The 13,389-nt window shown below is 36.2% G+C and overlaps 1 protein-coding gene across 3 annotated transcripts; it reads left to right on the forward strand.

Annotated features, from left to right (window-relative positions):
- The first annotated feature begins 2,825 nt into the window (after positions 1-2,825).
- Positions 2,826-5,273, forward strand: LOC121266368 (dof zinc finger protein PBF-like). 3 transcript variants are annotated; one of them, XM_041170176.1, is made up of 2 exons: positions 2,826-3,237; positions 3,325-5,273. In XM_041170176.1, the coding sequence occupies exon 2, from the start codon at positions 3,977-3,979 to the stop codon at positions 4,907-4,909; it is 933 nt and encodes a 310-aa protein (XP_041026110.1). In that variant the 5' UTR covers positions 2,826-3,237; positions 3,325-3,976; the 3' UTR covers positions 4,910-5,273. The 3 variants fall into 3 exon arrangements, with proteins under 3 accessions (XP_041026110.1, XP_041026108.1, XP_041026111.1); XM_041170174.1 differs by having other exon boundaries at positions 3,342-5,273; XM_041170177.1 differs by lacking the exon at positions 2,826-3,237 and having other exon boundaries at positions 3,962-4,100; positions 4,180-5,273.
- The last annotated feature ends 8,116 nt before the right edge of the window (positions 5,274-13,389 follow it).

Raw genomic sequence — 13,389 nt, forward strand, 5'->3', positions numbered from 1 at the left:
CGATGTGCACATTTCCGATTTTCCATAAAACCGAATCCAAATTTTTTGTTGGCAACTGGAGGAAGGGACCGTGCCACGGAACTACCACAGCCCACTAGTACTTAACAACCTCCACCTTTTTTTTTTTTTTTTTCACCACTATTCAGGTCCACGTCTCAGAAACTAATCCTCATGATTCGTCGACACTCAACTGTCCCACATCATAGGACCACGTTTTTTAGTGGGGTTCCCGACCACTCCACTTCAACAATAAACACATTCATTTCTAAATATTTTACTTATTTTATTTTTTTTACTTTTAATTAATAATAATGTGCTCATAACTCTTTTACGATTATATTATAATTTATTTTACAATCAATTACTATAAACATATCATTTTATTAAAATTACTTTTAATTTTATAAAATTATCCTCTACTACTTAATTAATATATTGAATTAAATAAGATAATTGTAAGTGATATTTTCAACAGGAAAAGACCGCGAAACATGAATTGAAGAAGAACCACTGTATGATGTATCTGTACGCAAGGAGGTAGTCGTCCCCACGTGGGAGGGAACAGAACATTAGCGTCTGTCCAGGGAGAGATAAAAGTGAGTGTGGAAAGCAGTTGTACGTACGAAGTAAGCCGTGCATGGCAGCGTCGCCTGATCTATTCCATCAGTTAGGTGGGTCGATGGGGCACGTGCAACTCCCACGGTGATGAAGGATGATCCTGCCCATGCAGCCCCATGGTCCATGTTCCCTGGCCTTTCAGACCACTTGATCTCCTGATGATCACAGACCCAAACCATTAAACCAAGCAATGATTCCTTCAGTTTGGTATCTCTTTTTTTTTTCTTTTTTTTTTTTTTTTTGTATAGATATCAATGGAAGTACATGGGGGCCGGGCACCAAACTGTTTCGACATTGATACTCTGAATTAAATCTATATTAAAAAAATGTCACATGGGATTATATTATTACGTACCTGATGTGTCTTCTATATGTTAACCGTACGTGTTGAAGCACTGTTAAAATAATAATAATAATAACTTCACATGTAATTCTGATTTTATTGGGGCGGCGTTGTTTTACAAGAATATTGCATGTGGCTTTGTTGGCTAGATTCAAAAGTTGCAATATTATTTATCATTTGTATCTTATGATCATTACATGAGTTTAATTCCTATAATAATAATAAATAAATAAATCGAATAGGAAGATTACTAAGAATAGAGAGATTTAATTCTGTCATTAAAAAAACATGCATATATGCAAGTTGTTTTATAATAGTTATAGGGAGAGAGAGAGAGAGAGAAAGAGTACGAGATGCAATGACCGAGACGGGGCGAGGACGAGCGGGGACAGGGATGCAGCGACCGAGATGGGGCGAGGACGAGTAGCAAACGGTTATGGGGTCATTGCTCACGGGGTCACGGTGATGGAGGCAGGGGCTTAGGGTTTTTGTGTTTTCGCACTTCTCAGCGTAACGAGACAACGAGAGAGAGCGAGCGAGAGAGACAGGGGGCGGGGGAAGAAGTATATAACTGATATCAAAACGGTGTCGTTTTGATACCGGTTTTTATTAAAAATAAAATAAAAATCTGAGTTTATAAACCCGGTACCCGGGTTTCAAACCCGTATCCGGACTGGATTGGTCCGAGTTTTCGAACCCGGGTTTCGGCCTGTGTTTGATCCTGGCCGAAACCCGAAACCGGAACCCGATTTTCTGGGTTTCGGATTGGGCCGGGAAAAAACCCAGTCCAAATGAACAGTCCTAGTTTTATTTATGAAAAGATCTAGATATTTTTATCCTCGTATTATCTCTTACTTTTTATTCTACACCCCAAAATTTCTCCCCAAGTTTTCTATAATATTTTCATTTTACACGTTTCATAAGAATGATATTATCTTGAGTCAAATGTTTGTGGCTTGATTGATATAATACTCACCTCTAAAATAGAGGTTTGGAATTCGAAATCTTCATTCTCCAAATGTATCAAAAGATCTGACCTCGAAGTTGAATAAAAAACTGACCATATTATATATAACACGATCTTAAAGTTCAAATATTAACTAATAGTGCAATTTTTTTTTAAACAAAAGGTAGTTAGATCCTCCTGAATTGAATTTCTTGATAACTTGAAGGGCAATGCGAAAACCATATAATGATAGTTTTTGGAAAAAAAAAAAAATTCCCTATTCATTTATTCACACGTTAATGTTATAGTTTAAATAATTAATAATTATATTATTAATAATATAATATATTCACGAGTTAATTATATGTATAATATATCCACCTAGTCCAACAAAAAAGTCGCAAAAAAATCCCATGTAGGCAACAAATTAATTAAAAAAAAAATCGCAGATCATGAAATAATTTTCCACTCCAATCCGCGTAGAGCCACCGATGGTGGCTCCCAACATTGTCCACCGAGAAGGTTAAATATCTTTTTTTATTTGATTTGATTTTATCTTTTTTCAAGTATTTTTTTATATTTTCAAATATTTTTTTTAAAAAATCATTAAAAAAATACTTATTTAATTATTAAGTTTAAAAAAAAAAACACTATCGGGAATCCAATAATCATGCCCAACATCGATCGAAAGTGCACCGATGGTTTACACCAGTCGACGGTCAGACATGTAGACGGTTGGTGCGCGAAGGGCCGAATGGCCAACGTTTCGGCCTTCGAATTGGGCAACAAACGGAACCGCGCCTGCAGGGTCGGTTTGCACAGACTCGATCGGGACCACAACGCACAAATGGCACGACATGATGTCAGACACAACAGAAGTGAAAAATAAATAAAAAAGGAAAAATAGGATAGAAGACCCAAGGGAGACTGTACATGAAATTGGAATGACAGAGGAGGAGAAAAGACAGAAAGAGAGAGAAAGGTAGAAAGGAGCTAGCAAGGAAAGTGAAAGGAAGAGAAATTAAACCAAAGAGAGGAAAAAGGAGCTGCTGAGGTGTTCCGACACAGCCACCACCCATCAACGACCACCTGGACATCGTTTCTTAGGCTGCTCTTTCGCCGTCTTGCTCTCCCGGCCTCTTCCCTAGTGGTCCTTCCTAGCTCTAATCTAACCCACCTATGACCTATCCCTTGGAAGTTGGATCATACTTCGTCTCCTCCTCCTCCTCCTCCTACTCCTCTGGTGATTATTCTTTTTGGTGATTAGAATTGCTAGCTCTTGGGTGAGTCAGACTGTGGACTGGAAGATTCGAGTGTCTGCAAGATTCAGGTAGAGTTATGATTTTATTTGGGTGTGTACGTTTGTGTTGCCTCTCTCATGTATATGTATATAGGATGCACGCTCTGATCAAAGCAGTGAACTTGGGTTTTCAGGCTCTATCATTGTACCGTTTCGATCCTACGGGTTGGTGATCAGAGACGAGACGACTCATGTGTCTATGGGTTGCCTGAGATCTCTCCCTTTCTTCAAAGATTTAAGACCTCTCCTTTCTGGGCTTTATCCACGTGTATACTCATCTCTCCAGATAGCAGAAAAAGAAGCTCTTTCCCCAACTTAAATTGTCGCTCTACCTTCTTTATTAGAGAGAGAGGACCGGGGTGGTAATATCTTGGAGGATTTTGTTGGGTCTAACATAAAGAGATCGATTGAGTTCTTGATTTATTTTTATTTTTCCATCTGGTTTTTATTCTAGAGTTAAGGGCTTTGGTTTTGTGGAGGGTACTGGGTCGGTAGGTGGAAACGAGAAGAGGATTGCATGCACAAGGGTAACGATGGCCGTTAGTTTTTGCACTGTATAGATTCTCAAAGCTGCCTAGCTAGGGACAGACACGTTGAGTTTCCAAAACTGAAACGGTCCAAATTGCGTCCTCCGCCAAAACCTGCATGCGCACAAATTAAAGCCAACCCCCCCACCAAAAAATCCTTTCTTGATATATAGACGAAACCACAGCAAGAGAAATCGCAACCACTAAAAAGGAAGAAAGAGAGACAATTTAGAGAGACAAAGATGCACCAAGAGAGAGATGGGGGAGCACCAGAAGAAATAAGGCAACGACAAGAAGACCGGAGACTGAAGCCTATTCAAGCTGAAAACCAGAAGCAGCAGCAGCAGCCTCAAAAATGCCCTCGCTGTGAGTCTCTCAACACCAAGTTTTGCTATTACAACAACTATAGCTTGTCTCAGCCGCGTTACTTCTGTAAGGCTTGTAGAAGGTACTGGACTCAAGGAGGAACCCTCAGAAACGTCCCCGTTGGCGGCGGTTGTAGAAAGGGAAAGCGTGCCAAAACTTCGTCATCTTCTGGCGCCGAGAATTCACGGTCTCAGCAGCCACAACAAATACAACAAAATTTGACCAACCGACCAGCTATAATCCCCTCCAATCCAGTTAACACCACTAGTCCAATTCTAACGTCCACAGAACCTGCTGGTAATTTGGCTACTCCATCCATCCAGTCAATTGCGCCGTACTATGCGGGAGGTGGGTATTTGTCCTCTTTGGCAGCAATTCAATCATTGAGTCAATCACATTCTTTCAGCACTCAAGCTCTCGACGTTGGCGGTGATTTGGGGAGTTCTTCAAATTTGGATCTGCTACAAGGGTTTGCAGTCCCTTCTTTTGGATCCCAACAGCAGCAGCAAATTCAGCACAGGCAATTTTATCAAATGAGCAACAGAGATAGAAACGTGGAATCTGATCTCTATCCTACTGAAGAAACTTTGAGTCAATCAAGCAGGCCTCCCAGTTCTTCCCATGATTGGCATCAGAGCTTTCTGTACAATACTAACCCCCTGGCCCCTGATACTACTTTGTGGAGTATTAGCACCATCGCCAGTACTACCGCTGCTGGTAACACTAACAGCAATAACAATGGTGGTTCTACTTCGAATCCACTAGGTCAGTGGCCTCATGATCTGCCAGGATATGGCCCTCCTCCCTGACCTTCTTCAGCCATTTTTATACGCTCCCTCGAGCTCCAAAGATCAAACAGCTGCATAATTTGAGGAGTTCTTTTACTTTTGTACACCACCCCCCAAAAAAAGAAGCCCATTAAACCTCTATGTATACCTTTTTGTCTACTTGGTTTACTTTGGATGGTTTAGGGTATGATTTGGTTCGTCATAGAACAAAGAGTGGTTAGAAATTTGTGATTTGGGTATTCATTGTAAATGAAAGATTAGTGGGGCAATCGTGTTCGTTCTTTATATATCGAACAGAATTTCTGGGTTGAGCTGGGTTGTTTTGAAGTTCATAATCTGATTAAAGTTAATATATACCATGACGTTTGAGTTTTGGTTGCTTTAATCTTCTGCTTTATTGTGCATATGACGAGTAAAATGATTCTTAAAAGACGGGCTTTCCTTAATTTTTTAGTTACATCTTCTATGAAAATTTTTCTAAAAAGATGGAGAATATATATATATATATATAGATACATATAAATATATAGTTGAAGAGATGTAGAATACGTTGATGGGGCAGCTTGTATGTCTTTGTAGAAAAGTCGACAGACAAGATGGTTCATTTTTCGGTGCATGCATGTGGATAACTGAATCAAAACGCTTTAACTTTTTCACTTTTCAGTTCTAAATGCTCATCGGCATCACTCATATTGCCACAGATGCTGATGATCAATCGTACACTCCACATTTTTAGGGCATTTCGTTGATTTTCCCTTTTATCTATATATATTATATATATATATTTAGGGTCTTAGCCTACTTTTTCTACTGTATTTAAAATCTTTTAATAAATACTCGAATATTTCGTAAAGTTACCGTACGTGCTTCTCAAAAAAAAAAAAGCCAAGTTAATAATTTAGGAACAAGACAGAAAAGTCAATGCAAGGAAATTATTTGGGCTTCTATATAAATTTTTAGAAGATCAATGACAGGATCGATCCTCTCGATCGCGTAGTAGCGGATCCCTTCGTATACATTCATCATGAGTATAGCCTAGCTAATAAGATGGCTTTACCGGTCAGCACATTATATATATCCAGAGCCTCGATCATTCAACTGTCTACTGTTCTCTCTCTCTCTCTCTCTCTCAGTATCTGTCTGGGTCTGGTCGCAGTTAAATTGCCATGATAGGATTAAAGATCATGCGGCTTCAATTAGTGCATGCTTTGTCGTACTTGACGTACCAAACGAAATGGCTGATAGTGGCGTGCATGCACATTTCTCTGGTCATCGCAAAAAGTACAAACACGTAAAACACCAGTTTGAAATGATCAGTACTGTTACTGAATTATTGATTGAATATACAAGCTGCAGGCACACGGCCGCACACCCGAAGCAACCCTCATGGAAACGAACCCTCTCCGTTTGCTGAACCCCTCATGAAAACACCAGTTAATTAGTTTTCTTTATCCTCCGAAAATCTAGAATTTTTATCAGCTTTACATTCATAGCTTTAAAACTTATAATTAGAAACTTGAATATTCAAATACATATTTGTTTCACACTACTAACCACTCGAATAAACTGCGATGAATAACTTGGCGGCATTGAGTATCCAGAATAAACTCCGATACTTAAGTTAAAGAAGTAATCTCAATATAAAATATTTCAAGAAGTTTAGGAAAATATTTATTACATTCACGAACCATTTATAGAGGTGCGGGATGTGTCAAGGGAGCCAATAACCATCAATCACATGCATTTATCTCTAATTATCCCTTTATGAAAATGGAGAGGATAACAACTTTGATTTATAGGAATTATTCATCCAACGATAACTACCTTCATCTATGGGCGTTATCTTCTTGTGAGTAGTGTTGTTCTTTTACCGATACCATGCTCTTGTTGGCCGTAAGGCTTGTAGGTCAAAGTGGTAGGTTGAGTCTGCCTTCCAGCTGTGGGCTTGGTAGCAAGAGGATTGCAAATATTCCCTTCAATATTAATTGTGTTACATACGCAAAAAGATTGCATAAAAGTAAATCTATATATCAAATGCTATAATTTCATATAATCGATCTGTTATATCTCCTTTACGATAAAAGTAATTTTACAATCTAACGTATCACATTAAACACGTTACTTTGTGCCCAAATTTATTTTTATGTAATTCATTTATCGTTAAAATATTTATTTTTGACCAACTTTTTATGTTTATGATACGTTCACCAAGATATAGGAAGGTTGAATTTGATGAAATGCTAAGGCTATGATCTGATCTATTATTTTTAATAAAAAATAATTGTTACATGTAAAATTAAGCATGTATTTCAAGAACGAATATAATAAAAGGAAATTTGCAGTGTGATATAATTTTTACGGCCAGGTTTTAGTTAATAGGAGTTCAATTTGAAAATATAAGTAGTTTATAGTACTGTAAATCGAAATTTTTGATAGTTTAGGATGAAAATAAAAGACAAAACTATATAATTCTCACTATCAAAAAGTATTTTTGGTTTAGAAAAAAAATCGCCGTGGGCAGCGGGGCCCTGGAGTGGCGCCCCCGTCCGCCCCCTCCCTCCCCCCATCTAGCGCTCCTAGTGGTGGTGGGGGGGGCAACCCTGCCCCCGCTTACATGTTTATATATATTATATATAAACATAAACATATAATTATATTTTACAAATTATGTATATATAAATATATATTACAATTTTTTAGACATGTTCATAAAGTATGTACTAGCAAATTTAAAAACTACATATTTTTTAAATTATAGTCCTATTTGCAAAATTTAAATTTATAATTTGGTTCTAAAAATGTATTTTTAATCACTTATCACTCATAGACATATGAATAATTTTTAAATCTAGTGGAATGTAATTTATTTTTTAAGTAGATATGAGGCGGGATAGATTAAGAATCTGCCTAGCACCCCCACTCACCAAGGTGGGGCGGGATGAGGGCTACCCTGCACCGTATGTTGCAGGTAGCACACCTAGTGCTCCGTCATTTATAAGTTTCTTCTTGTTAGGGTTGATTGCCATATATCCAAAACAACTTACAATATGCAACAATGTATATATCCTAAAATTCCCAAACAGCCAATCTGGATCCCGTGAGGACCGCCTCAAGCTTGCAAGCACCACCTCACCAATTTGATCCCTACGATATATGCCTGCGACAACAGATCATCAAAAGGTAAGAAAATCTGAGATCCAAATTAAAAATAAATAAAAAATAAAAATAAAAATTGTGGCAGATATAATGCGCGCGCAGTACAGAAACCTATATATTTTGAAAGTTGTATATAGGGTGTTTATAATATATATTTTTATTACCCACAAATATTTATCATCGATTAATGGCGGCGTCAATTATATATATATATATATATATATATATACTGTACTGATCTCTAGGTATATATGTATATGATCATGATCTACATAATTATAATTTGCTTACGTGTATATAGAGTTTAAGAATGATTTAGTTCTGTCAAAAACTTGTGACCTGATTAATATAATCTTCAATCTTCAAGATGAAGGTTAGGAAACCTCCTCTCCAAATGTATAAAAAAAAAATAATCCCTAGCTAGAGGCATGCAAATTGCAGCAACTCAACTAATTAACAACCACCACTTGAGTTATGCATGCATGCAGCAGTAGTTAGCTTATTAATTAGAGTGTATATATATAATCTTTTCGTCGTGAAAATGTCAGTCAAAGTAGTACTCGATTAGACTCATATATTAATAAAGCTCCCAGTTTGTCTTTTATTTGATATTGAAGCTGGTAATCGATCTAGAGCTAGCTGGAGTACTAGTACTGCACGTTCAGGTCAAAACCAAAAAAAATCTTTCCTGATGGAGTCATGTGCTGGTGAACAGCGGCAGCTTGCAGTAGTACTGGAGGACATAATGATCGAGGTTTCATGTGTTTTTGGGGGAGAGAGAGGGGGGAACCCCCCTTACATTATTCTTCAACTTTAATTCCTCCAAACCTGTATATGCTGCGGTCCTGCGAAATGGGTTGGTGCATGGAGGAACAATCCAGTGTCTGGCTTTACCACCACAACTCCATGTACATGATTTGGATGTGTGGGGGGACCTTTCAATACTTTACATTAGTTCTTCTTTTTGAAAATATCATTAGCTAGCATTGGTAGCTAGCTAGAGTAGTATTGAGGGGGGTTCCCACTTTCCATCGAAACATCCCATCGATCGACTCATCGGTATAGGAAGGCAGGCCCCGTTACAACTTCATCATTTGGTCAGTGACGTGGGTCAGCTTGCAGCTCAACACTTCCGGGACAAATTGGTTTTTAATTTGAACTAACGTTTGTATGATTGGACCGAACGTGGAATATATAATTTGCCACCTCATGCTGATCTGATCAGTTCAGCACGTGTGTACAACACACACATATATCGATCTACACTCCAAACCGCTAAAACCCATCAATTTATATCTCAAGTTCTTACTTTTTAACAATTTCTATTTTCGGTTTCCATCTTATCGTACTTAAGATTGATGGAGAAATAAGATAAACCCCAAGATCTTGGCGATCAATATATGAAAATTCAGATTGTAATTAATCAATTGTCAAAAAGTGATATTTTGGTATATATGCATATATATATATATATACACATGATCATTGGTAGTACTTCAAATCATGGTATAAATTGAAAAATATAATAGTAATTTGAAGGTACAAAATATACTACTTCTCCCATTCATAAATACACATTTTTAATTCATTTACTAATATAGCATATTTCAAGTGGTTACGACTAGTAATTAGCAATTTAAGTTCAATTTGATCATCTAGGCTATGTATATATACCTACAAAACGTGTGGGTTGAGTACTTGAACTTGTTAAATTAAAACTTGATCACTTAAATTATATTTAATATTGATAAATTAATTTGAAGGTGGATTAATGCATGGATATATACAATATATGAAGCTTGATTTTGGCTCATTTTATATACTTCAATATTGAAGAGAAAGTATTCCAAAAACAAATCATTCTCCTACCTAATAATATCAAGATTTAATTAAAACAAAAAATTAATTTATAAACGTCTATATATCGTAGGTAGAGAAGAACGTAGAACTAATAGTACATGAACTATAATATATATATATATATATATATAAAATCATAATTTTCCACAACTTTTCACCAAGCTAGGACCGGACATCACATGGTTTAGTCACTTAATCATAATATTATATATTTAGTCAATATCGAAGATGAATAAATTATTAAGAGCGCCAAAGTTTATGCTCGCTCAAGGACTACTTAATTCAAAACTGATTATATATTCTTGCACGTCTGTTGATCAAGCCAAATTTCAGGCCTAAATTAGGAATTAAGGGTCGTGGTCTGCAGCTAGAGATGATGATGATGATCATTACTACTTTAATTTCGGCCAAGTATTATAGGCTTTTCCATGTGCTTTTATCCCCATCTTTAATTTGAACCTGCCTGCGCTCCTAGCTAGCTAGTTCAATCACCCATACACTTTGTGCATTACAAACAAATTCCCTCCTAATCCTGATCTACATTTCATTGGAGGATTAGGTTGACTCTCTGATCAGATAGATATGTTAAAATAGCTATACAAACAAAGAATTATATCCCACCACATTTATAACAAGATGTGACCATAATCGAGTATAGATTAATTCATGAGTATCATTCCCTAGCTAGCTAATATCCCCACGATTTTGACGAGGAAGCTGTGTAAGCGAGAATAATGCGCAGCCACTGGAATATTAATTAATAATCAAATGAGTGGGATTCGATAAGGAATTTTTTAACAAAATCTGAATATATATATATATATATATGCTTGTTTAATTACTTTCTGTTCATGATAAACATGATGGACAGATCATCATTATATTCATAATTCTTTTACAAAGTTTATTCGAGTTCATTATATTATAACTATATATAATGACATATATTAAGCCATGCATGAGCGATCCCACTTTCGTTTTCACATTCCAATCATAATTAGGTTCAGACAAAAAAAAAAAAAAAAAAAACCTATAACGTTATATATTTAAGTGAAAGGGATAATTTAACACTCTTAAACTCAGTTATTCATCCGTTACAAGTGATCAAGGTTTAAAACTTTAAAATAAAATTGGGATACTGTTCTTTTTTTTTTTTTTTGTTAAAAGTGAAACGGATAATTTTTTTTCCACAAAAAATAAACAGAAAATACTAATGAAGGAAACTGATCAAAAGATCAAAAAGGTTGATTGTGATCTCTTTCGATCGTAAAGTCTATACCGATCGATCATCAGATCCAAAATTCTACAAGTTTTGTTCAAATGGATCGAGGTCGACGTTTTCTAGAATTCTTTATATCGACATGATATAAATTGCTTTCAAATTATATATTATAATTACAAAAGAGAATATATATATATATATATATATATTTATATAAGAGGAATAGCAGCATTAAATTTGGAAGAAATCAAAGGTCACAACCAAGAAATTTGTGAGTTTTGAAGCGAGCGAGGTCCGACCGTAGAGTCCCAGCATGTTTTGAAGCTAGGACCGACGGATTGACTAATTATAAAGGCAATGAACCTCAAACATTCGGTGGGATTAATGGATGAGACCTGTTGCTTGTGAGCAAAGGTTTGACACCATGATCATTCAACAAGAAAACGACCCTCGCATGCTTAATTAATTCGCAGCTAGCTAGCTTTGGATCTGATTTCGTTCATCTTAAATTGCGAGAGGCCAGTATAGGGGTGTGTTTGCGGCCTGGATGATCATGTACGCGCGTGCGTGTCATCCAGCACCAACCCTAATTATTAAACAACATCTTACTAACTGCTCATGTCTGGTCCTATTTTTCTCGTTTTGGGCTACTTGTCCTCTTCTCTTTGGCTCGTCGATAATGATTTCTGCTGCTTATGGTACCAACATTTATTATATATATTATAATGCTTAACTATACAAAGATTTATAATGCAGTTGGTGGGGTTTAGAACATTGGGACTAAGATTACCTCATGGGACATCATGTGTTTGTCTTCAATAATAACGTTATTTTTATAGTTTAATAAAGTACTCTCCCTTTCAAGACCGTGTCAGTGGCCAGAATTAGCGTAAATGGAGTAGAATTTCAATTACTCAATCTCCTATCATCATTCCATGTTATCGTGAAAGCTGAATGCGATGGTTTCAGATAATTATTGCGCTATTTCATAAGTCAAGAGCAAAGATTAAACGTATATGGACAGTACTACGAATTAGTTCGTTGGAGAAAAATTAAAGCTTGGGATCATGGATCTGTAATTATAAAGGTCCGAGACATCTACTCGAGTTTGCAAGTGTCATGTACTTTTTTTTATTAAAAAAATAAGATATATGATTAAAAATAAATTTTTTAATATAATCTCATATTTATTTATTTTTTTTAAAAAGAGTATACAAGATTTAGACTGCACAAATCATTTCTAATTAAGACACCTTGCAAATATATATATATATATATATATATGTGTGAAAAAAAAAAAATCGAGGTTTCTGGCCCACAACTTGGAATGGGGAAAAGAAAACATCGGAATTTTGTCGGTGGTGGTGGGGAATGGATGACTACATGAGAGTTGGACCAATTAATACCTCGTGAAAATTAATAATTGTCTATATAAGTAGACTAATCTGTCGGCATGGCTGGAAAATTTTGTAGCTTCAATACTAATTAATTAGCATGGTGGCTGATGCTAAATTGAGATAATATTTTGAAACACGGATTAATCTTCTTCGTCAACTATAGTCAATTGTTAAAATCATTGACCTTAGTGTCCCAACGATCATAGATTTTTCCTTAAAAAGGGGAAGTTTTTGTCATCCAGGTGAGGACGAGACGTAAGATGGAAGGGCGCCCACATGAATAAGCATGTAACGCATGGCTTGTTACATGCTTAAGAATTAAAGTGACCATTTTTCACTTTATTGTATGGCTTAAAGGCTGACAGCTTTTAAGGCCAGCCATATGAAATGCACAGGGAGGGCTATATATAGCCTCCCTCAAATTGTTCTAAGATAATTCTAAAAAAAAAAGTGTAGAATTTCTTTCTTGTTGTTCTCTCTTGTGAAAGTATCTAGACTGTGGATTTGTTGAATATTACACTAGTTTATTTTAAGTAGTATACTTCACCATCAAGAGGAGATGCTTGAGGCTTGCTGGATTATTTATTTAGGTTGTATAAACTTATGGAGCAACTCAATAAGCTGTGCTTGAGGTATTCCGCTGTATTATCTAACATTGGTATCAGAGCATGTTTTTAGTTGTTCCCAGTTTACCAAAAACTATTTTTTCACATATTATTTGGATCTGCGATGGTGCCATTTTTTTTGTTTTTTGTTTTTGAAAACTCCATGAGTGAGGTTGAATCGCTTCAAGCACCAGAGATGCTGCGACAGAAAGGCTATTACCCACCCGTGAAAGCTTCTGCATGCACCTCAACGGCATTGTG

This window comes from Juglans microcarpa x Juglans regia, chromosome 5D (genome assembly GCF_004785595.1).
Source record: "Juglans microcarpa x Juglans regia isolate MS1-56 chromosome 5D, Jm3101_v1.0, whole genome shotgun sequence".
Taxonomy (NCBI): domain Eukaryota; kingdom Viridiplantae; phylum Streptophyta; class Magnoliopsida; order Fagales; family Juglandaceae; genus Juglans; species Juglans microcarpa x Juglans regia.